Source organism: Zeus faber (assembly GCF_960531495.2).
Source record: "Zeus faber genome assembly, chromosome: 15".
Taxonomy (NCBI): domain Eukaryota; kingdom Metazoa; phylum Chordata; class Actinopteri; order Zeiformes; family Zeidae; genus Zeus; species Zeus faber.
Genome location: NC_137194.1, coordinates 4,912,109 through 4,936,493, shown reverse-complemented (window position 1 = coordinate 4,936,493; position 24,385 = coordinate 4,912,109). Strand labels below are relative to the sequence as shown.

Here is a 24,385-nt window from a genome sequence, read left to right as displayed (position 1 = left end):
GACCCCCACACCAGGCGATTCGCCTGTTCGTGTTGTTCAAATCGGACCAGGCCTGTTTCTTCTGAAGCACCCTGGGAGTTCTTTTCATGTCTGATTAAAAAAAAAAAAAGGTTTCCGCTTTATATGTGCATCCTGTGTCGAGCAGAGGAACACACAGCCGCACCGCACTTGACTAACTCCTCTTATTGCTTATATCTCTTGCGCAAACGCGCGCGCGCACACACACGCGCAGTCACTTGATATGTAACCGTACCCAAGATCTTTCACAGTTGACAAAGAACTCCACATCCCTGGACACAAAACCTCCAAATGAAGGTTATGTTTTTGGGTCAGTTACAGTAAATCACGTGGTATACAAGTAGAACGAAAATAGTTTTACTCCATCAGCAATAAAATGCATTTATATGCCGTTTTTGTTGTGTGTGTGTGTGTGTGTCTTAACCATTCATTTGTAACACCTGCAACCAACCTCAGATAATCAAGACTTCAGCATGGGGCAGCGCTTTTTCAAACACACGACATTCACCTTTATATTTGGTAATGTAGATGTTTAATGAGTGTGAGGTTGAGCGTGCTGGTGATAAGTAAAAGCAGTTAAAGCATTTCCCTTTAAAGCCAGTATGTAAGTTAGGACATTGGTTTTTGTGAAATTTATTGTTTTCCGAGTTCTCCAGAACCACACTTCAATGAGGAAAAAAAAAAAAAAAAAGTCAAATAAAATTATTTCCCCTTTCGGGGGTCCTGGGGGTTAGAAATCAGTTTTTAATACATTTCCAAGCGCATGTCATTAGAGGTCGTCCTTAAACTCTTATTTTCAGTCATTTGGATTTCCGTGAGGATTAATTTACGCCCCTCGATAAACATCGACGGCGGAGGTCACGGGCGATGGCGGCTACCAGATGACGCTCAGGTTACTAACGTCCCCGGAGAGGTCGGTCTTCGACGGATAGACCACCTTGAGGTTGCCTTCCTGGTCGACGGTGCGGACCTGCTGTACGACCAGGCCCCCGGGGTCCGCCGCCACCGGCTCGGGCGCCCCCCGTTCTTCCCCGTCCTCCTCATGGTTCTCCTCTGTGAATTTGTTCAGCTCTGCCATTTTCTGTGAAGAAACAGGGGTTGCAAGGACTTTTGAAACCTTCCTACTGGTTACATGCAAATACAAACACACACTTTCCACAGCTCCAGAGTTCAATGGGAGGCAGACTTTACACCGCTCCAGGCGACGCTTGGCGTTGCGCTTCTTGATCTTAGGCTTGGGTGCGGCTGCTGGCCCACAGAAACCCAGTTCATGAAGGTCACGACCAACAGTTCTCGTGCCGACGTTGTCTCAGGAGGTTTCATGGATGTATGGGGGCGGTAGCTCAGGAGGTAGAGCTGGTCGTCTAGTAATCTAAAGGTTCCTGGTTCGATCCCAGGCTCCTCCTGCTAGCATGCTGTAGTGTCCTTGAGCAAGACACCTAACCCCTAATTGCTCCTGATGGCTGCGTCCGTCGGTGTTTGAATAATTGTAAGTCGCTTTGGATAAAAGCGTCTGCTAAATGACTAAATGTAATGTAAATGTAATGTATGCTCGATTTTAGCACCAAACACATTCATTAGAAGGGGTGTCCCACATACCTTTGGCTATGTAGTGTGCACCCCCAGTGCTTCTCGGCTTCAGACCAAAAGGTTGCAGGTCTGGGTAATGGTCTCCTTTAACGTCCTCATGTTTAGCGCGGTGATAAAATATTTAAGAATGAAGGCAATCTGATCCCGTCGCCGAGATTGCCGAAATATAGGGCAAGTTCTGGCGGCCACGGGGACAGGAAACGTCTCCTGTCGCCCCGCAAACCTGAACCGGAGGTTTCCGTTTCAAGTCACGTCTTTCATTTTACAGCATGTCAGTGAGTCCATTTCCCCGAGTGGGAACAAACGGAAGCTGTAAATGATAAGCTCTGTTGGCGACACCGGCCCATGATATCTTTACATTTTTATTGAGCAGACACGGCAGAAATTGCCTCCATTATTTAGTGGCTTCAAAATCTGACTTTGAAACACCCATACGTTTTTCCCCAATTTCATTTTATACTTCATTCAAATCCATCAGAAAAACAAAAACAACAAAAAACAAACAAACAACATAAATTCTTGACATCGCACACCCTGGGACACAGACAGCCTTTCGGCAGCAGGTAGAGATGTCAAAGAAACAGAACACCCACCAAACACCCGTCTCATCCACTCATACTGCATATTCACGCCTGGACAGGTCGTCCTTTTTGCTGGGCGCCGACCTTGACTCGACCTTGATTGTTAGAAACCTGGACAGGTGGCTTTGACGACTGGTATCAGGAAGGTTATGCATCTTATATTTTCGTATTTGATGGACTGCACTGTTACACACCCGGCGGGGGGGGGGGGTCTATCTCCAGGTAATCATGTTAGGAGTCGCCTAAATGATTTATACCTGGGTGGGCCTTGTGGAGCCCCCATGTCACCGAGGCTCTCCACAGAGGCTAGGGATCAGGACCACGGACAGCGCCCCTTCAAATACGGGCCGAAGTCGGGCCGAGCACTGAGCTGACGCAGAGCTGGGGGTGGGGCAGCCGCACGCCATCTCTGATCACTGAGCAGACTATTTAAAAACAGGGAAGCTCGTTCCTACTCAGGGAAGGGGAGGCTGTGTGAAAGGCGACGAAGACAACATTGAAGAAGGGAGAAGCTCGAAAGCAACTCAAGGCCCCACGGCTGCCTGAGTGGACAAATGGCTGAGTGGACAACAGTAACAAAGACTTTGTTTGTATAAAAAAAATATATATACATAACATTAAAAGTGGTGTCCTCAATTACAACATCAAAATGGACGCCTACCTCAATAAGAGCGTCCATGATGCCTTTGCAGGCCTGAAGGCTGACTGAGCTGGTCACCTCCAAGAACAGGTCCTTGGTCGTCTTGCTTATCTAGAACAAGACACACAAACAATCAACCCATCAAGATTGTTATTAAATAGTTTTATTTAAACAAAGCTCATGCTGTTTTCTGAAGATTTGACAACATGTTGCGTGCATTTACAATTGCAATAGCAGCGTCTGAGACCGATGATTAAGTGTTGTGCGTTCGGCATATTAACACAGACTTCCATTGATTTCTATGGAGAGGTCATTCTTGCTTTGTTTTGTTTCCTTCCCCTCTTTTGGTCGGCATCAGCAACACCGTATCGCAGACAAATGTCGACAGCAGCGTTTAATTTTAAATCCTCCGCGTGCTGACTCAGTTTTGATAACAAGGAAGGGTAATAAAACAATGTCCCTGTCCAGTATCTGATATACTTATTACCTGGTCAACAAGTGTCCAAGGTCCTGGTAAAATAGTCAAACATTGGTTTTAGCCTCAATATACACACACACACACACACCTTGGTCTTGTCACTGTTTGTGATTGGAGGAAATGAGATCACATGACCATCTGCGTCCACCAGGCAGGGGTAGAGTTCTTTGCCATCCAGAAGCTGAAGGTATCTGTGAAGCACAACCACACTTGAAATAAAAAAATAAAAAAACAACAATAATAATACTCAAAGCGTTTAATGTGAGGAGACACGAGAGCTAATTTCCCCCCAGAGGAATGAATAAAGTATAAAAAAAAAAAAAATGCAAGAAAAAAAAAAAAAGTCAGACGTAAACCAATGCCATATGAAACCCTCCGTTGGAAACAAAAGTTGTTTCACATTTAATGTGAAAAATGTGCTTTTGGCCATGAACTTTAACTCACTGATATCTGGTATAAAAAAAGGCAAATTTATATTGGGAAAAAAGTATGGTTTATGAAATGGTGTAAAAACAGTATTATATACTATTGCATGAAGAGTACAGTAGTTAGTAGGAGCTTACTATTGGTCTTTAGTGCCAAAGTCCTATGCTGCCCTCATGTGTTGATGTCAGAAATAAACAAAAGAAACACAGCAGCATAGTACCCACACACCCACCCACTTATCTTTTTCTTATTGTTGATTCCAAAGGCTTCACAATCAGTCTATGAAAAAGTTCCGTTGTTGTTAAAGAGCAAACATCACAATGGGTATGATACAGGGAGCCCACTTCGCCCGGGGAACGAGTCTCTGGGCCAGAACAACCCCACAAACCGTTGAATTTCTTGGGATTTCGCCGCACAACGGTCTCTAGAGCTCACAGAGAACGGTCCAAAAACAAACAAACCAACAAAACCCGCAAAACATCCGGCCAACGGTAGTCGTGTGGGCAGAAACGCCTTGTTGATGAGAGAGGGTAGAGGAGAACGGCACGATTGGTTAAAGCAAGACGGGAAGGAGAGAACAATGAAAAAAAGAAAAAAGCTTAACAACCTGACTTAAAATTAAAAAACATATATAAAATAAGAATAGACAAAATATACACAAACAGAAAAAAATCCAGAACAGAAATAATGTGATTCTATGCATAGAATAAATGTTTGGACTTGGTAAACAGGGTATAAATGATTGATATGTACCAACTAAGTTATTACGGTCTCCGGGGATACACGTTTTCTGCTGCTAGGTAGAGATGGTAGAGATGGTCAGAATTCGGCGTCAACCGGAAGCAACCATCCTGCCTTGCACCCATGGTTCAGGCTGCTGGTGCTTGGGTGCGGGGACCGTCTCCTTGACAGACATTAGGCCTCTCGATAGCAACTGAGCGGGGTTCAAGGGCCGAGAGCGACAGAACTAGAACGAGCTGCACCTAAGAAAGTGGCCACTGGGTCGGGCGTGCGCGCCCTTGTACTGACTTGTGCAGCCCGGAGACATTTTGCCTCTTCTTCTGCTTCCTCTGCTCGTCCGCCTCCTGCTGCAGTTGCCTCATCAGCTCGACCGCAGACACCTCCTTACGGCCCAGCGGTGTGATCTGTGACACACACACACACACACACACACACACACACACACACACACACACACACACACACACACACACACACACACACACACACACACACACACACACACACACACACACACAGGACTTATTATAAGATAGGTCTCTGAGGTGCCCAAAACATGTTTTTCTAGTTTTTTAGATAACCCTCAGATGATGCATTCTAGCCATTCTAACATGCCAGGAAACCATCCTGTGCCAAAACGGGCTGTTTTTTCTTGTGGGAGGAGCCACCCTCCCGAGGAGCCGGGTTCTGTGGGCCAATGGCGTTTGAGAGTGGCTTCCGGGTGCCGTTGTATTGACTCCGCAAATTTCACCGATTAGACCTTAGCCGTCCACCAGAAACTGTTTCCGCAACAAATCTGCGGCGAGAAATGAGCAGAAAGTTTCCTGAATGGCCTCATCACACAAGGCCCGATTTGAAAGCCCGTCCCGACTTTGTTTGCCGTGCCCCAGGCGGTGTCCAAGACACGGCACCGCGGCGCACCAGGGACTGGCGGACGCGGGGATTTTATGTTTGGGATAAACGTCGGAAAATAAAAACGCCGACAATAAAAACACTATTTTTATTGGTTTTGTTGGGAGAAACAAGCAACCCCCCCCCCCCGGTTGGATCCGGCGTACCTTCAGCTGAGCGGGCGCTCTGGCGTCGTAGACGAGGGGGCTCTTCAGGAGCTGCACGTCGTGAGTCGCGATGGTCGCCGTGGTCCTCCTCCCGCACAGGTCGTCGTGAAGCTTAGTCTGTGGAGGGGGCGAGAGAAAAGGCGTTTTTGGTCTTGGCGCGACGCGGAACCGCGCACACTTTGGCCGGGAGGCGCCCGAACTCACCTGCGCCGCCAAGAACCGCTTGAGCGCGTTCCCAGACCGCAGGTTCATGCCCCGGACCACGCAGCACACCAGGTAGGGCCGCACCTCCTTCACGCCGTCGGTCACCACCACCGCCAGGGGGCTGTCGGCCACATGGAGCACCCTCACCACCATTTTGGACAGCTCCTCCTCGTCGTCGTCGCCGGCGTCGTCCTTCTTCTTCCTCGGCCTCTTCTTCTTCTTGTCGGCGCCCCGCCCGCCCTCCGCCTCCCCGTCCTCTCCCAGCCTCCCCTTCCCTTTGCCTCTGCCGCCGGCTCTCAGGTAGTCCAGGATGGACTTTGTCTGGCAGCCGTTGACCATCTTCTCCAGACGCTTGTCTTTCAGCTTGTTGCCTTTGAAGTTGATCTCCTTCAGCTTGGAGCACTCGCTCAGATCCCAGGGGATCTCGCTCAGTTTGTTGTTGGAGAGGTCCAGAACCTGGGGCGAGAGAATGACGTTTTTTTTTTTGCATATCTTCAGAACAACAAAAATCAAAGAAAGAATTCACCATGGGTAGGGAAATAAATAAAGGAAAACCTCTCTTGAAAGTGTCAATCCCATTGATTATTTTGCTGTAAAACGTCATGCCTGACACGTTATTTAGCTGTCACTTACAAAGAAACAGCCGCACGCGTCATGCATACGCTGCTCTACGCGCTTATTGCGTTGTCGATGGCGGACCCCGCAAAGCTCGGCTGAGCACCCGACGCATCAACACACCTTGAGAGCTGACAGCTTGTGGACGTCCGCGGGGAGCTCCTCGAGGGCGTTGTCCGACGCGACGACCGTGGCCAGGAGGTCCAGGCGGCCCGAGCAGAAGTCGGCGGGGAGACGGGCGATGCGGTTCTTCGAGACGTTGACGGCGCAGAGCTTGGTGCACCCGCTCAGCCCCTCGGGCAGCGACTCCAGCCGGTTGCAGCTGGCGTTGAGCGTGTTGAGCTCGGCCAGCTGCGCGATCTCAGCCGGCAGGGCGCCCAGGTCGTTGGACGACAGGTCCAGCACCTTCAGCGAGCGGAGGCACCCGATCCCCGCCGGGACGGAGGCGAGCCGGTTCCGGCAGAGGACCAGGCTTTGGAGGCCGGTCAGGCGCCGGATGTCCTCGTGGATCTCCGTCAGGCTCGGGCACTGGCAGATCTCCAGGTAGTTGAGGAGCGTGAGGGAGTAGATGGCGGAGCAGAGCCCGCCGCCGGGGGGGATCCTCCGGTCCGCCGCGGCGCCTTGCAGCACCAACTCGCGTCGCTTCTCCCGGGCGGCGCGCTCCACCTCGGGCCATGTCTGCGCGTCGTCCATGCTGCCACACCCGGAAGCCTTTTGTCGCACACCCGCCGTCACCGGGTTGATACGGTCATTTGGCGCAGCGTATACGCATACGTGGGGGGGGGGGGGGGAGTTGCTGCGCAGTGGTTGCGCAAAGTTGACGTTTAAATGGCGATATACAAGTAGAAAACTCAGACTACCAGAATCCTTTGCGCTGAGACTGTCCGGCGCAAAGCGTTGATATTATTATTCACTATTTATTTTAAATACAGTAGATCAGACTTTTATAGATCATGTATTCTATATTATAATACATAATATGGAATATTTAGTATAATAATATCCACGCCCCAGCGATAGAATAGTAATATCAAAATAAAAATAAATAATAATAATAATAATAATAAAAAATATAGCTGCAAGCAGCAATACATGGGGTCCAGGTCCTAGTCGTGTTAGTTACTAATCACAATTTTCAGAGATCCCATGAGACGCGGCATCACTTCCTACGGACACCAATTACGAATTTCCGAGTTCACTCGGAACGCAGGGTGGACGTCCTGCCCCCTGCTTCGTCGACTTCGTCTTAGATTTTCGGCTTCTCCTTGGCACCTGGAACACGGAAACACACAAATAATTCGATTAGTTCAGAACACAACTAAAAACACAATTATTTCTAAACTCGACAAAAACATCTCTCGAAATGAAAAAAGAACATCTGGGGGGAAACAACACAAGTTCCATGAAGACATCAGAGTTCCGTGAACGCACCATCACTTCCTGCTTTTGTAGCGCTTTCAACCGGAGGGCCTTGCTTCTTACATACGTGTAATTTAATACAATTATTTTTGTTATTCAACGTCTCAGGCAATCTTTTGCGATGTGTTTATGTTGCACGTTCATATCGCCATGACGATGAAAATGCAATTCATCGTGCGGGCCCCTACACACGCGGACCTAGCCCTGTGCAAATTCCCCCCAAAGGCAGAACCTGGAGATAGGTAACAAATTGGGTGATGATGTCACAAAGCGCCCGCTCCACACACCAATCAAGGTACGCCAACGTTCTTCAACTTCCGGGAGATTTGCGACGGTTTCCCACTCGCTCCTGCCCTGGATGGAGACGTCGATCAAACTTGAACCAAGAGATCTTTGAAACGCCCTGGTTCAGCCATATCGGCTTGATCCAGACACTTTTGTCCCGAAAAATGCGGAGGAGAAGAATAATAATAAAAATCAAAACAAAAAACAATAGGGGGGATAATAATAATAATAATAATAATAATAATAATAATAATAATAATAATAATAATAATATCAGGGTTTTGAGTCAAGATCAAGATTCAAGAGGTTATATGCGGTGAAATGTCCATCCACAAGCATTGCGTGAGTCAATGTTTCGAGTGTTCGTTGACTGTTTCAACAGGGGCCGTCGAACTGAAGGAGTCCTTGGATGGATAGCGATGACTGCGCCCCCCGCCTCGGAACCTGCGGGTGATCGGCGGCGGTCTTTCCCGCCCTGCCGACCGCACCGGGACCTGCGCTACGTGCGAAAACGCCGACGACCGGAGACCTTCGCGCGGGGTGCGCATGCGCCGCGCCGGGGTTGTTGTCGCCGGTGGCTATGGCGATGGAGCGGGCGCCTGGCGGGCCGTCGGCGACGGCGTGATGTCGGCGGTAAGTTCTCTCCGTGCGGCCCCGAGCGACGCCCGCACACCTCGCCGACCCCGCGCGGAAGGGTGGCAGGTCATGTGGGCCGCGCGGGGGGGGGGGTTTGACAGCGCGGCGCCTCGATTTCAGTGCGTCACACGAGGTTGTACGTCAGCAAGCTAACGGCCGCCGAGCCACGTAAGCTAGTCGGCCGCGGAGTTGAGCCGTTCCCACGCCACCTGACGTCATCCACACGCACGCACTCGCACACACACACACACACACACGGAGAGTGGAAGACACGCTGTATGTTAGCAAGCTACTACGAGCTACTACAGTGAAGTTTCACAACTAAGAATGTTTAGACATGAATGAACGGTGATCCATAAGTGTCCTTTAATATTCCAAAAGATTGATTGGTCATCCATAATAGTCCTTTAATATTAAATAAAAATGAATGGTGATCCATAATAGTCCTTTAATATTAAATAAAAATGAATGGTCATCCATAATAGTCCTTTAATATTAAATAAAAATGAATGGTCATCCACAATAGTCCTTTAATATTAAATAAAAATAATGGTCATCCATAATAGTCCTTTAATATTCCAAAAAAATGAATGGTCATCCATAATAGTCCTTTAATATTAAATAAAAATGAATGGTGATCCACAATAGTCCTTTAATATTCCAAAAAAATGAATGGTCATCCATAATAGTCCTTTAATATTAAAAAAAAATAATGGTCATCCATAATAGTCCTTTAATATTCCAAAAAAATGAATGGTCATCCATAATAGTCCTTTAATATTAAATAAAAATGAATGGTGATCCATAATAGTCCTTTAATATTAAATAAAAATGAATGGTCATCCATAATAGTCCTTTAATATTAAATAAAAATGAATGGTGATCCACAATAGTCCTTTAATATTAAAAAAAATAATGGTCATCCATAATAGTCCTTTAATATTCCAAAAAAATGAATGGTCATCCATAATAGTCCTTTAATATTAAATAAAAATGAATGGTGATCCATAATAGTCCTTTAATATTCCAAAAAAATGAATGGTGATCCATAATAGTCCTTTAATATTAAAAAAAAATAATGGTCATCCATAATAGTCCTTTAATATTCCAAAAAAATGAATGGTCATCCATAATAGTCCTTTAATATTAAATAAAAATGAATGGTGATCCATAATAGTCCTTTAATATTAAATAAAAATGAATGGTGATCCATAATAGTCCTTTAATATTAAATAAAAATGAATGGTCATCCATAATAGTCCTTTAATATTAAATAAAAATGAATGGTGATCCACAATAGTCCTTTAATATTAAAAAATAATAATGGTCATCCATAATAGTCCTTTAATATTCCAAAAAAATGAATGGTCATCCATAATAGTCCTTTAATATTAAATAAAAATGAATGGTGATCCATAATAGTCCTTTAATATTCCAAAAAAATGAATGGTGATCCATAATAGTCCTTTAATATTCCAAAAAAATGAATGGTGCTCCATAATAGTCCTTTAATATTAAATAAAAATGAATGGTCATCCATAATAGTCCTTTAATATTCCAAAAAAATGAATGGTGATCCATAATAGTCCTTTAATATTTCACAAAAATGAATGGTGATCCATAATAGTCCTTTAATATATAAAAAAAGAATGATGATCCATAATAGTCCTTTATATATTTCAAAAAACTGAATGGTGATCCATAATAGTCCTTTAATATAAAAAAAAATTAATGGTCATCCATAATAGTCCTTTAATATTAAAAAAAAATAATGGTCATCCATAATAGTCCTTTAATATTCCAAAAAAATGAATGGTGATCCATAATAGTCCTTTAATATTCCAAAAAAATGAATGGTGATCCATAATAGTCCTTTAATATTAAATAAAAATGAATGGTGATCATAATAGTCCTTTAATATTAAATAAAAATGAATGGTCATCCACAATAGTCCTTTAATATTAAATAAAAATAATGGTCATCCATAATAGTCCTTTAATATTCCAAAAAAATGAATGGTGATCCATAATAGTCCTTTAATATTAAATAAAAATGAATGGTGATCCACAATAGTCCTTTAATATTCCAAAAAAATGAATGGTCATCCATAATAGTCCTTTAATATTCCAAAAAAATGAATGGTAATCCATAATAGTCCTTTAATATTTCACAAAAATGAATGGTGATCCATAATAGTCCTTTAATATATAAAAAAAGAATGATGATCCATAATAGTCCTTTATATATTTCAAAAAACTGAATGGTCATCCACAATAGTCCTTTAATATTCAAAAAATAATGAATGGTGATTCATAATCGTCTATTAATATTAAATAAAAATGAATGGTCATCCATAATAGTCCTTTAATATTAAATAAAAATGAATGGTGATCCATAATAGTCCTTTAATATTCCAAAAAAAGGTATGGTGATCCATAATAATCCTTTAATATTCCCCCTCAATGCCTCACCACCACCTTCATACATTTTCATATAGAAAGACATTGTATTGGTGAGGGTTGGTGTATTGTTGTCGAGGCAATCATCAAAAAACGTCTATATATAGGATGACTGAATATGAATACAATAATACAGGCACGGATAACAATGGATGACAAGTTATGACCATGTTATGACTTAATTATTAAAATAAATAATATTAAATTAATTAAAATAATACTGAAGTCTAAATTGTTAAAATGTTATGTCAATACTTAAGGTATTGAATAGTCAGTTGTTGTAGTGTGGCCAGAAATAAATAATTCACTGTGGGATTTGCTACAAATAATTAAAATCACGCCTCCCCTTTGCAGGGAAATGTTCCAGGCTGTATTAGCGGACATCTACAGCAGAAATATTTCTCTATTGAATCTAAAACAGTCTTAAAAAAGCTACCGATGTATCATCTGTTATCAAATGGTTTCAAATTGTCAGACGTGAACTTAACTTTGGGTCAAAGTTGCATACACCCACAAATACTGATTGAGGTGTTTCGGTAAAAGTAATGAGAGCAATTCACACTGTCAGTGAATGATTATCATGCTCTAGCAGAAGAAATCGACCAAATGCTTATTTACATTGTCAAATTGGTTGTTTTGTATTTTCTCACTAGTGTCCTACCGTCACAGGGATGCCCAAGAAGATAGGATTCATCGTGGTCAACTCGTCCGGTCACGAGGAAAACTTCAGTGCCAAGGAGCTGATGGTGCACGCACCCACTGTCAGCGGTTGGAGATCCGCCAGGTAGCCAGCTACTATGCTGGATTAGTTCACCATCAGTTTGGCTTTTTTAGACGGTCATGTTGGCTAGTCTCAGATGGAGTCAGGGGGAAAACAAAACAGCAGCTCTATCTGCTATCTCGGTTGCTGGCTGTGCTGTGAAAATCTTTCAAGATCCATGTTAAAAATATATAAATAAAGGGAAATACGATTTTGTGTTGCAAGATAAAAATTGCGAGGCTGCACTAATTCGTCGCTTCGGACCAGAATAGCAGTTCTGTGTTCATCAGAGCAAGTTTCACTCTGAAGTGACGAATATTTGTATTCATGAAAGGTTAAACTCGCAGCCCGCCGGGGGGCCACGACCATACAGCGCAAAAGGATTATTTCATTGTGAAAGGTGTTCCGTGGCAGAAAAATGGTTGACAGACACATGTCTTAATACTTGTCAGTCCAGCCTTAAAAATAATATACAGTTGCTTGATGGTCAGGAGTGCATAATCCACGATGAATATCTTTAGAAAGTAGAGCTGGCCGATATGGGTGAATTTATTGTGATAATCATAGCGAATTATAGAGTTGTCATGGGCTGATCGATCAAAACACCGGTAATGGAGGGAAGCCCTTTTGAGAACCCCGCGAGGCTCACAAGGCCATGTGGCTCTGTCTTAGCCTGGGATAATGCCCAGAAGGCAGAAAGTAGGCCACAAGCCTCTATTATTGAAAGAGACAATAGAATTCTATACCGTGATGTAAACATACTGTATATTCCGAAAAACAGACCATTCCAATAATGTGGATTCATCACCCGGCCGTAGGATGATGATGGCCGTATGAGCTTCCATCACATCTAACACAAGTGTTTGCACGAGTCAATCTTGTGAGTTTTAGTTGATTGTTCCAAAATGTTGCTTCCAAAACAAATAGCCTTTGCGTGGCCATGGGTAATCGCGCTCTAATCTTCTCGGGGACACGTTTTCCGGGTTTTCGTCCTAGGCTCTGCTACTACCCCCAGCAGATCACCCTGCAGCTGGCGGAGCGCAGCAGGGTGAGGAAGCTCCAGCTGCTGGCACACCAGTACCTGATCTCAGCCAAGGTGGAGTTCCACATCGGGGACACTCTCCCAGACGGCCAGCTCCGCCGACTGGGGTGAGATTGTCGATCAGCTTGGGGACATTTGGGACTTTAGGTTGCTGCTGCTCGAGATGTACCGATTCACTGAACTGATGTGTTTTCTCGTTGGCTCATAGCATCAGAATCAGAATCAGAAGAATCAGAATGTGTTTATTCCACCAGGTGCATTTACATTTATGGCAAATTTGAACCGGTGGTGATTGGTGCATGTCTACAGATGCCTGGCATTTGACAAATAACATCTTGAATCTTGTGAAAAAGCTTGACTTTCTGAGATAAAAAAAAACAAATAATATGAAATAAAATATAATATAATGTAAGTAGAGTCAAGTAAAGTTAAAAAAATAAATTTGATAAAAATTGCCAAATATACACAAATTCTTTACAAAAAAAACCAAAACAGAAATAATGAAATATATAAAAATATACAGACTATACAAATGCGATTCTATGCACAGAATAATTTATGAGGATAGGTACAGAGTACCAATCAAATACATTACCTTTACTAAAAGGGGTAAACCTAGACCAATAGTTACTGTGTAGTTAAATACTGATATTGATGTAACATTGACACGTTGACATTTTAATTCATACTCTGCTGTACTTCTGTACGTCAAGAAAGCAGAAATCATAAAGCAGATACCCTGTACTAGTTTTTCGAGTGGATTGAAGATATCCAGTATCAGTACATATTTGTCTATAGATGGATGGATGGATGGATAGATAGATAGACAGACAGATAGATAGATAAATGGATACATCATAAATAGACAGACAGACAGATAGATAGATAGATGGATATATTGTAGATAGATAGATGTGTATATATATATATATATATATATATATATATATTTATATATTTATATATATATATATATATACACAGTATATGTACATACTTTATTTATCTAGAATAAAATTAGAAAAAATTAAATGGCAATATACAATAAACCTCAAAGTTAACTCGAAGATGATAATGTACAATAAACCTAACAATTAACACCAAATAACCCAGATATGGCAAATAAACAATACACCTAATGACAAACAATAACTATAAACCTACAAAGTAACAAAGAAAAGAAAAGAAAGCAAAAATAAATTACCTAAAATATAAGCGAGAAGAATTTGGCAATTTTTGGTAATGTACTAAACTAGAAATGGGTACATTTGCCAATAAACCTAAAGATAAATAATGAACAGTAGAAATCTGGTAATGAAAACTACACAGAGTCACAAACATTAAATATAACCCTCCAAATTTGACAGAAAAACTATAAAATAAACCTAAAATTTAAACGGCGAACAAGAAAAAAATAGGCAATGTCCAGTAAATTAGAAGTTGACTAGAAGGCTAGAATGTAGGGAAATTGTGTGAGCTGAAGGCATACATTTAACACAAACGTCTGGATTCCTATTCAGCTCCAGAATTTATTTATCATGCCTTGGACATAAAAGCAATTAAGAAGGGTTTGGCCAATTAGCACATGGTATTATCATACAATAAAACACAAAGCCAAACGATGCCCTTCCCCTCAGTTACGTCTCTCTGTCGGACAACGAGAAGACCGGCTTCAAAGCCCGGGAGCTGAAGTCGGTCCACGTCGACGCCATTGGAACGTATCTGAGAATAACGCTCCACAGGAACCATGTCAACCGTTACAACCTCCACAACCAGGTAAGGCTGCACTCCAAAAACCAGTCACATCCCACTGAGGTGATGGGAGAAAGGACGTTACGCGGCGGCCTGGGATTTTCAGGAAACGAGTTCAGGAGGCATCGAGCGGGGAAAGTCGCCTCGGAAAGCTCCACGTCGTCGACAAATAACCCATTTGTGAGCATTAGGGCCATTTCCCTTACACTCGTACTTTGCAGACTGAGAGGCTGCAGTCCGGACGAGTGAGCTCATGGGTCTCACACCAGCTCAATATGTCGTGATTTTCGGGTTAGGGTGGAGGGAAATATTTCACCACCTTTTTAAGCGTTTTTTTATTTATTTGAAAGGCACTTTTAAATGTATTCAAGGTTTCATGAGAGAACCTTGGTTCCAGTGCTCGCTTGTGTTCCCTCTCGCTGTCCATTACTGAGGTCCGTGAGGAGCTTCTGCTTTATTTATCATTGGTTTGCCGCGGTGTTGCCAACCAGAGGCCCATTTCCTGTTTGAGAAAGGCTGAGCAGTCAAAGCAGGAGGTGAAGTTGGTGAGTGAAGCGGCTCAAGTGCCTAGAACCATTTAGATTAACTTATAGCTGTAGAGCCGTCTGCTCACTACAAGGTACGGGGTTCTCACCTGGTCCTTAAAGGTGCTTGAGGTGCTTGAATTTTGTCCGCTTGGCGGCAAACCCCCCTTTTGTGCTGAGGTGCTGGTAATGTCCCGAAAAAAGAAAACGCCATCAAAAAAACCTGGTTTTGTTATTCAAATCGCGACTCTTCACTTTTACAACATAGTTTACGCCAGGGAAATGTTAATTTAGTTCAGCATGGTTGGAAATAGAAACGAGACAGTGCATGACAATGAGATGAATTACATATAAATAATGGATTTACCAATATAAATAAGACAATGACACTACGATTACTTTATATTTTAATTTATAAAGATCACATTGAAAATCAATTCTATTTGTTTTGCGTGAAGTCCTTGAAAATAAAAACAAATAGTGCTTGAAAAATAGTACTTGATAGTCCTTGAACTTCATTTTTCAACGCCAGAATTAACCCGTCTGTAATAAGTGTCTCTGTAACACAATATGAGCCGTGAGCCACGTTTCCCTTCCAACAGCTTTTTTATTTAATTTAATTGAATCTAACTTTATTTAATTAAATTTTTTTTTTTCCCCACCACCTTCTCCCGCTCCACCTGTGATGTTCCAGGTCGCTCTTGTTGCCGTCAATGTTCTGGGAGACTCCTTGGATGGTGGCGCTTTTAATACCATCGTAAGTGGCCGGACCATCACTGGTAAACTTACATCTTTACAACAGCGGATGGTGCTGTTGTGTGCGTGCGTGCGTGTGTGCGTGTGTGTGTGTGTGTGTGTGTGTGTGTGTGTTTTCTTTTTGTCTTTGTTGTCGCATCATCGGTCGTGAGCCGGAGTCTGCAGACTCCGGCGACCGTGTCTAGCTTTGCACTCGCTAACGGAGACATTTTCTTTTCTTGTGTTTGTTTGCCGGTTTGGCTGCAACGTCAGGCGGTCAGATAGGGTAGGGCCACATACGCAGATCCGCGGTTGTAACACGAGCCGGTACGGGGTGTGCGTGTGTTTACCTTTATCGGGCGTGTGTGTGTGTGTGTGTGTGTGTGTGTGTGTGTGTGTGTGTGTGTGTGTGTGTGTGTGTGTGTGTGTGTGTGTGTGTGTGTGTGTGTGTGTGTGTGTGTGTGTGTGTGTGTGTGTCTGGAATGTAGTAATGAGACAGAGAGAGAGGGTAGTGTGTAATCACACAGGAGGCCTTTAGTGAGCAGGTGTAATCAGATAGACCTGCGGACGGATGGCAAACAGAGGAAAGAGAGAACACCTTAAAATGCACACGTGCGCATGCATACAATCACACACACACACACTCACTCACTCACTCACTCACTCACTCACTCACTCACTCACTCACTCACTCACTCACTCACTCACTCAAAATTAAAGTCATACGTATGACTTTGTTTGTGAACAGATATACTAACATTATATATGAAGGCGTAGACGGATGTGAGCGCATTGTATGAAGGCGTAGACGGATATACAACGCATAGAGAATAAATACACACCCACACCAACCCACACGCACACTAAGATTCCAGTGAACAAGCTGTGCATTGTTGCTCCACTAATCCGACTCTAAGCACCTTGACCGTGGCAGCAGTCCCACTGGGTGGGTTGGCTATATCTTGTTCTACTATATCTCCTCTATGGCTGGAGCGTGTGGTTACCGGGACATTAGGTCCTATGGAGATATGCCGCGGCGCTCCGAGCGGGAAAGCACCCGATAAGGGCTACAGGGAGCGCTCTGTGTCGGCCGGGGGTGGGGGCTGGGGGGGGGGAGGGGGTACGACATGCGCCCATTCCCCCAGGCACAGGCATTGCCGTGCGCGGCCGGAGGGATGCGTGAGGTCTGAACGACAACATGAAAGACGACAGCTCACTTAAGCTCATATGGGCTGTAGGTACAAAGACACTTTTTAAAGGGAAATATCAATTTACAAAAGAGCTGTTCAGCTGCTACGACCGCTATTTATTGACAATGGACACGAGAAACAACGCGGTTGAAAGGTCTTTTAGTGCTCATTTGACAAATTACATACAATACAAGATGTTTTTCATAAAACCTTATACCTGTGCATCTGCAGAATCATATTATGATACTGCGAATGCACAGGTATACATCCCTTTAAGTTGGCTATCCAGCCATTAAGCATATAAGCATATATATATATTTTTTTTTTTCAATTTGTGAGACTTGACCGCATGGCGGTCATGGCGAGCGCCTTTCAGACGCGGCTGGATCTCCACGTGGCCGCCTATGCTTTCCTAGCCTAGCCTTCTGATGTGGTAAAGATGGATCCTTTTCGTAGAGCCCTTTGTACGTAGGTACATGCTTCTTTTTGCCTGGGCGCGGACCCGAATTGCAATACAACGTGTGGGGACCCAATTCGGGTTCTGGGAGGATGACGAAGAGGGGAGGACTTTTGGTTTTTGGTGACCCCTCGGTCAAAGTTCATTTTGTGTGTGTGTGTGTGTGTGTGTGTGTGTGTGTGTGTGTGTGTGTGTGTGTGTGTGTGTGTGTGTGTGTGTGTGTGTGTGTGTGTGTGTGTGTGTGTGTGTATTAAGGGCTAGTTTGTTTTCAGTGTGTGTGACTCGTACATCTGTGCGCCTCCTCAGCCCAGCAGAGAGCAGCTGATCGAGCACTACCTCAACAGCAGCCAGCTGGACACGACCTTGGATGGAACCTGCATGGGGTGAGGCCAGGATATTGAACCCTGGTTTCCTTGTCTTGGGACAGTAATATGATTCAGCCGAGGCAATTATCCTGTAACCAGCCAACCAGTTACCCATTCAAGGCCATGCGCCTTTTTGCCCCCCCCGATCCCGTGGAATGAGGCAAAACACACATAAAAGGAGTTTATTTGTTTGAGTAAAATAAATAAACTCTCCCTAAGGACAGAAAACTGGTTTATAAACAAACCTTCAAGCTGCCAATAACGATTCTCGGCCCTAAACCTTTGGTACAACAAGAGATAAGATAAGAACCCTTAATTAATCCCCAGAGGGGATTTCAGATATCACAACTGTAGAAAACAGTGCAAGTCAAGTTCAAGATTCAAGAGGTTATTTGTCACATAGATATACATACGGTCATCCATATATGCAGTGAAATGTCATCACACCTGGTGATTACGCACAATAAGCTCTAAAAATACTAAAATGTGCATAATCTACACAAGAAAGAAAGGGATAATAAATAAGCATTATTATAATTATTAGCATAATCATCAACACAGAGAAGCACTAAGCCAGCTCGTGAGCCCAATTTGGGCGGCTGGCAGTCAGGCTAAAGTAAGCAAGTACAGGTAGTATGTGGAATATAGTATCTAGCAGCAGTGGCGTAATAATGTGCAATGGCTGTCAAACCACAACTATCCCCATACCATCCATCACTTTGTTTGAACAGAACAATTCAGTCAGTTAAGTGTCACGGTCGACGTGGAATACATCTTGCATGCTTCTGTTATGAATACAGGAGGGAGTTGAGTTGCTTCTCCGTAAAGTCTTCCATGTTTGATGTCAGCTTTGTCCATTGATTGATAGAAATGTCGATTTTTGTATTGGGAGTAATTGGCACTTTTATAAGGAGTGCTGCAGTACCGTACCCTTCACTGAGCGTAGACGACCTGCTACTTGCCCATATTGGGCTCAGTACCAGCGAACTGTGTACATATATAGATTGTGTAGATATGTGTTATTTCTTATGTCATGACCTATCTCTTGACTGGGCTCCGGGGATTATCTTATCTTAATGCGCGCTTCCCGTACGTGGGAATGAGATGTCGGAATCAGGGCGCCCCCCCCGCGCCCCCCCTCAGTTTGAACCGCAGCTTGGGAAACGTGGACGTTTACTGAGCGCAAAGTGTTTCTAAATTTCCCATCGTAAAGCTGATCCCCCCCTGCTATCACCTGCGCCCCCCCCCCCCGGCCTGAAAAGTAAGTGCCAGTCCATCTCCCCGCTGGACGACCTGGCCTTCGACATGTACCAGGACCCCGAGGTGGCCCACATCATCCGCCTGCTGGACCAGAGGAAACAGGATGCGATCCGCCAGGAGCGCTACGAGCTGGCCAAGAGTCTCAAACAGGCCATAGCTGACCTTCAAAAGGTACGGTATGAGTGGGGAGGCTTTTTGGTCCGAAATATTTCCATATCCATGTGGCTCCAATTTGATTATGAAATTGACTTAATATCTAAATATGAATATTGGCCGTGTACTGATCATACGATCAGGAAAACCATGTCATGCCCGCATCTAAAAACCCTTATTCAAATCCTTCGGAAAGGTTCTATGAGGGTTTGGAAAGAAATAGTCGTCGAAGATATGACCACAAGCCCATTAATGCAGCACTCAAAAGAAGTTCACATTTTTTTGGAAGCATTTTTTTTTATTTTTTATTGGTATAATATCGACAGAACTTGAGCCATTTCAACAGGGCGTGTAACCGTAGTCTTTAAACATTATTCAGATTACGATTACCTCCCAACTTTTGTGTCCTCTGTTCCCATGCCGACCATGAATTCTTCATGATCCCAACAGCTGCGATGAGTGCCTGGAAGTAGTCCCCCGACTTTGTATTTGTTTCCTCCGACGACCGTCTCCGTCACCAAATAGTGCTCGCAGAGACTCTTGCACAACGCAAAATTCACCCACAGCCCTTTGTGTGCCGAAACGACGATTACAAAACAAAACCAGGGCTGGCCCCGAAATTTCACAATGCACCGGGGACAATTAATCTTGGGCCCTTGAACTTGACAATTGGTTACCAACTTCAATTCTAAACGGACCGCTAAATGGTGATTGATGAACTGGTAGTTGTTGTGAAATTTCCAAGGCACCGGAATGCCCGCCACTCGACACCAAGCGACGAACCGAGCGTCCGAAAGTCGTCCCCTCTGTGTTTGTTTCCTCCCCGGACCATCTCTGTCACCAAATAACAATCACAGAGAGTAAATCTGATCCGGGCAATCTGAAAATCCCACATTGAGCACAATGCACAAAGGGCCTCACCCGACACTTGGTTACCGACGTAATTCAGCTGAACGGACCGCCAAACAGTGATTGATGAACTGGTAGTTGTTGTAACATTTCCCACCAGTCACTCGGGGCGTGACGCTCTTGATGCTGCACCGTCGACTAGTCACGCGCTTCCTAACACTCTGCAGCTTCTTCACGCAAATTAATTTAAGCGAGTGTGTTTTTCGAGGTTGATCTTTGACGTATAACCTTTTTTTAATGTTCGCCACGTTAAAGGTAGAAACCACGCCGACGTTGCCCAACACAGCGCTCCTCTTCCCCAGACTTAGCGTAGCCTTTGTAGCTGAGGGGTTTTGCAATGCGGGTCACTTGGTCACTGGATGTTTGTCCAAACTAAAACGGATAAGTGGCGGGTATGTCAGCGGTGGAGGACAGGGGGAGGGGTGGGGATTAAGCAGAGGTTGACAAGTCTGGGGGGGCCGAGGGGCATTCCCTCGGGACCCGTCCCGCCCAGAATGCCCGTTACGAGAGCTTGGAATCTCCGCAGCCCACGGCGGACGGACTGGCGTCGATCGACAGCGCCGCAAACGTAAACCTCGGCTGATTTCAGGTTGGGGAGCGACTGGGTCGTTTCGACGTGGAGAAGCGCTGCGCCATCGAAAAGGAAGACTACGACCTGGCCAAGGAGAAGAAGGAGCAGATGGAGGAGTACAGGACGAGCGTCTACCAGCAGCTGCAGGTCCACAACCTGCTGGACATGGCCACGGTCAGTCGGCGATGACCACAGAGCGAGAAAAAGGCACAAAAAAATAAAAAAGTAGCGTCGGACGTTGAACTGAATACGACGACGTGCAGCATTGTAGTACTGGACGGGATAGAGAATAGTAATGGGTGCCGACCCATGTAGAAATTGGCTCGAAACGTCAGCTGCTGGGGTATTACAACGACTTACATGGAGGTCAGAAGTTTGTGTTCATAATAAGTTCATAATAATAATAATAATAATAATAATAATAATAATAATAATCCCATCTCCTCCCACCCCATGGACACAGGTCCCCAGGGTTACAGAGCCCTCCCCAGCCCAGGAGCCTCTTTTCCAGCTACCTTCTCCTGGAGGCCAGCCAGCCACCGGTAAACCTTGTGTCTCCGCCCACCCCCTTAAGAAGGGGAGGAGATCTCAGCCCCGCCCTGGCGGAGAATCGGAGCGGGTCGGGGCTGCCCCAAGAGACTCCACCCCCCCGCAGAGCCACCCGGCCACACCCTGCGTGCGCCCCGCCCTACCCAGGGTAGATGTAAGTGTGCACCCCGAGGTATCCGTATGTGATGATCTGTAAGCGTGACCTCCTGTAACCTGGCACCAGCTGGTCTTTTGACGCATAGCACCATCAGGCCGAACATGCAGAGAGAAGCTTTAGCTGCGCTGCTCACCGCAGAACCCCAATCACAATGTCTTGGATTTACAAAATAATACTTGCTCCTTTTCCACCGCCGGAATCATTTCAGGAATCAGAACCTTAGTTCCCGGTACTCAGGCCTGTCTTCCACAGGTGGATCCTGGTTCCCAAACTGGTTCCACTTGTATAGTTCCCGGTCCCAGGGAAGTCCCTGCAAGCGAGCTGGTACTTCTCCGGCAACCGGGACCTTTGGGGCACAGTTTGTAGTCGTGCTACCTGAGATGCTTGTGTTATCAGACAATTTCCAAAAACAATTTACAGTCAGGAAGCAACAAAGAACATTTTTAGGGATTTCCGGGAGTTTCCCATTTCCCGTCTCCCGTTTCATTTGTCCTGGGCTTGAATGCTTCCTCGTTTAGTTCCTGGACCTTGCTGGAAAGGTGCCTATTACCGGTCATTGATTATAATCTTTGGCGTCAGTATTTTCCTTCTGTGGGGCAAAGCGTTGCGTTAAGCACAGCTTGTGTCGCGTACAGTTAGGAGAAATAAAACGATCCGCCCGACAAGGAGCACCTTGTCCCCTGCGTCAGTAAGCCCGCGCGGTATTGGAACATGGAAAACATGGAGGGATTATGACCAGCGAGGGGGGACTTTCTACATTTTACTCTCCAACAGTGAGAGCGGCAGCGCTGCAGCTTAGGGTTTCACTATTTAATTAAAGGCGTGCAACAGTTGGCTGGCTCTGGGGTCGGCTGACATGGCCTGGAGGCAGGGCCCTGAGCCTCGCGAGACGCCCCGCGACGCCAGCCACGCTCGGGCACACGGGCGTGGAGGAGATGTCGCCCAAGTTGGATTCCTGCGTCGAGGGGGTTTCATTTATGAACGGCTAAACTTGAATTGGTCACTGTGACATTCGAACGATAGGCCCGTTCACGGACAACACTGCAGATGGAACTGGGGCAGAGTTTTTCAAAACAGCATACCCTTTTTTTTTTTTTTCCTTCCAAACCGAAAGTGCACTGATCCTGTAGCTTTTGATTTTGTTAAAGGAGCACCCATGATGCTCCTTTTTACACAAGTGGAAAGGTTTCAGTGGGAGGAGCCACCCTCCTGAGGCCATGAGTTCTGTGAGCCAATGGGGCGTGAGCGCAAGGTCTGGGTTCCGTGAGCCAATGGGGTCTGAGCGTGGCTTCCGGGTTTCGTTCTGTTCGTTCTGCTCCGACTTTGGTTGCCGTGCTCCAGGCCGGTGGGACAAGGACACCGCACCCGGACGCATGCGGGGATTTTTTTCTTCGCGTAAACGTCGGATAATAAAATAAAACAATATAAATACATCTACAATAAAAACACACTATATTTTATTGGTTTTGTTTGGAGAAAGGCACAGAGGATCAGATGGAGCAGATGACCATATACGGTACATAAGTCTGTGGAGAGCTGACGTCAGCTCGCTCAGAGAGTAGAAAAAACCTCTGAAAACGGAGCGTTCAGAGCGGTCGGAAGCCTGAGCGTTTTGTTCACAGTGATTACTTTGTCATTAGTTTACCTCATTGTCTGACACTTTGGCCACGTCTAATATGAAGATCCCACATTGTAACATGATATATATATATATATATATATATATGACAGAAAATAAGATAAAGCATAATAGATCCCCTTTACTTTTTTTGTGTTACATTTACATTTACATTTAGACATTTAGCAGACGCTTTTATCCAAAGCGACTTACAATTGTTCAAACACCGACGGACGCAGCCATCAGGAGCAATTAGGGTTAAGTGTCTTGCTCAAGGACACTACAGCATGCTAGCAGGAGGAGCCTGGGATCCAACCAGCAACCTTTAGATCACTAGACCACCAGCTCTACCGCCTGAGCTACCATCCCCGTTACACATATTGCATGCCCGTGCTTATGCCTTGATGAACCTGATTGCACTTATTGTATGTATTTTCATGATGTTCCCGTTGTGTACGTTAAGGTCACCGGTGTGCCCTACGACGATAGGCCCTTGCCCGTACTGCACGGCAAAGAGGGAGCTGTGGAGGTCTCTCCACAGAGCTCAGCGGGGATGTACACCCTCTTACCTGAAGCCCAGTCTTCTCCACTGAGCCCCGGGAAGGCTGCGGAGCCCACCCCCCTGACTGAGAAGGCGCAGAGGGAGGCTGGCCTTCCCATAGAGGTCTACGGAGAGGACCTGGTAAGATGTGCCATCCATATACTACAGAATGTTGTCTAAAGTATATCATGTCAATTTCCCAGCTACTGGATATACTATATGTGTTTTTTACAATAATTCCTAACTTTCTCCTATATTAAGTGTACAGCGCATGACAACCAGGTTCTGATATTTACAATAGTGTACAATAGCAATACAGGATGGAACAAAACAGTTTTTGAACCCTTTAGTTACTAAGGGTAAAGAGCTCAACCTTTGCCACGATGGCCGCGTCTTAAAGTGATCATTTAAGGTATGCGTTTGGCAGTTCCATGAAGTTCCTTGATGGTTCTTTGCTGTTTGCCAATTATTTTACTACCTAAGATAACCCTCTCTGGATGTTATTGAGAGAGCGAGACCGGCCTATTACACTGAAACCCAGCGCTGACTTGATGAAGCACGTGTAAAATTTATTGTAGACTGACGGATTCACAATCAGTCTCCGGTATTTGTTCCACAGAAATATCCTTAATGCCATTAAAAGTGTGCAATT

The 24,385-nt window shown here is 44.8% G+C and overlaps 2 protein-coding genes across 2 annotated transcripts in view; one reads left to right on the top strand and one right to left on the bottom strand.

Annotated features, from left to right (window-relative positions):
• Nucleotides 1-635: 635 nt before the first annotated feature.
• Nucleotides 636-7,044, bottom strand: lrrc47 (leucine rich repeat containing 47; the record flags this gene model as incomplete). The annotated part of the gene is made up of 7 exons (XM_080016024.1): nt 636-1,099; nt 2,851-2,940; nt 3,396-3,498; nt 4,763-4,878; nt 5,533-5,649; nt 5,737-6,192; nt 6,475-7,044. The coding sequence occupies 7 exons, from the start codon at nt 7,042-7,044 to the stop codon at nt 893-895; spliced, it is 1,659 nt and encodes a 552-aa protein (XP_079872150.1). The 3' UTR covers nt 636-892.
• A 4,764-nt stretch (nt 7,045-11,808) lies between these two features.
• Nucleotides 11,809-24,385, top strand: part of cep104 (centrosomal protein 104) — a 37,247-nt gene continuing 24,670 nt past the window's right edge. The window contains exons 1-9 of the mRNA XM_080014530.1: nt 11,809-11,934; nt 12,907-13,059; nt 14,590-14,728; nt 15,923-15,985; nt 17,917-17,993; nt 19,238-19,406; nt 20,887-21,042; nt 21,332-21,571; nt 23,656-23,874. Of these exons, the coding sequence (XP_079870656.1) occupies nt 11,822-11,934; nt 12,907-13,059; nt 14,590-14,728; nt 15,923-15,985; nt 17,917-17,993; nt 19,238-19,406; nt 20,887-21,042; nt 21,332-21,571; nt 23,656-23,874 (1,329 nt within the window). The 5' untranslated portion in view covers nt 11,809-11,821. The remainder of the gene's footprint in view (nt 11,935-12,906; nt 13,060-14,589; nt 14,729-15,922; nt 15,986-17,916; nt 17,994-19,237; nt 19,407-20,886; nt 21,043-21,331; nt 21,572-23,655; nt 23,875-24,385) is intronic.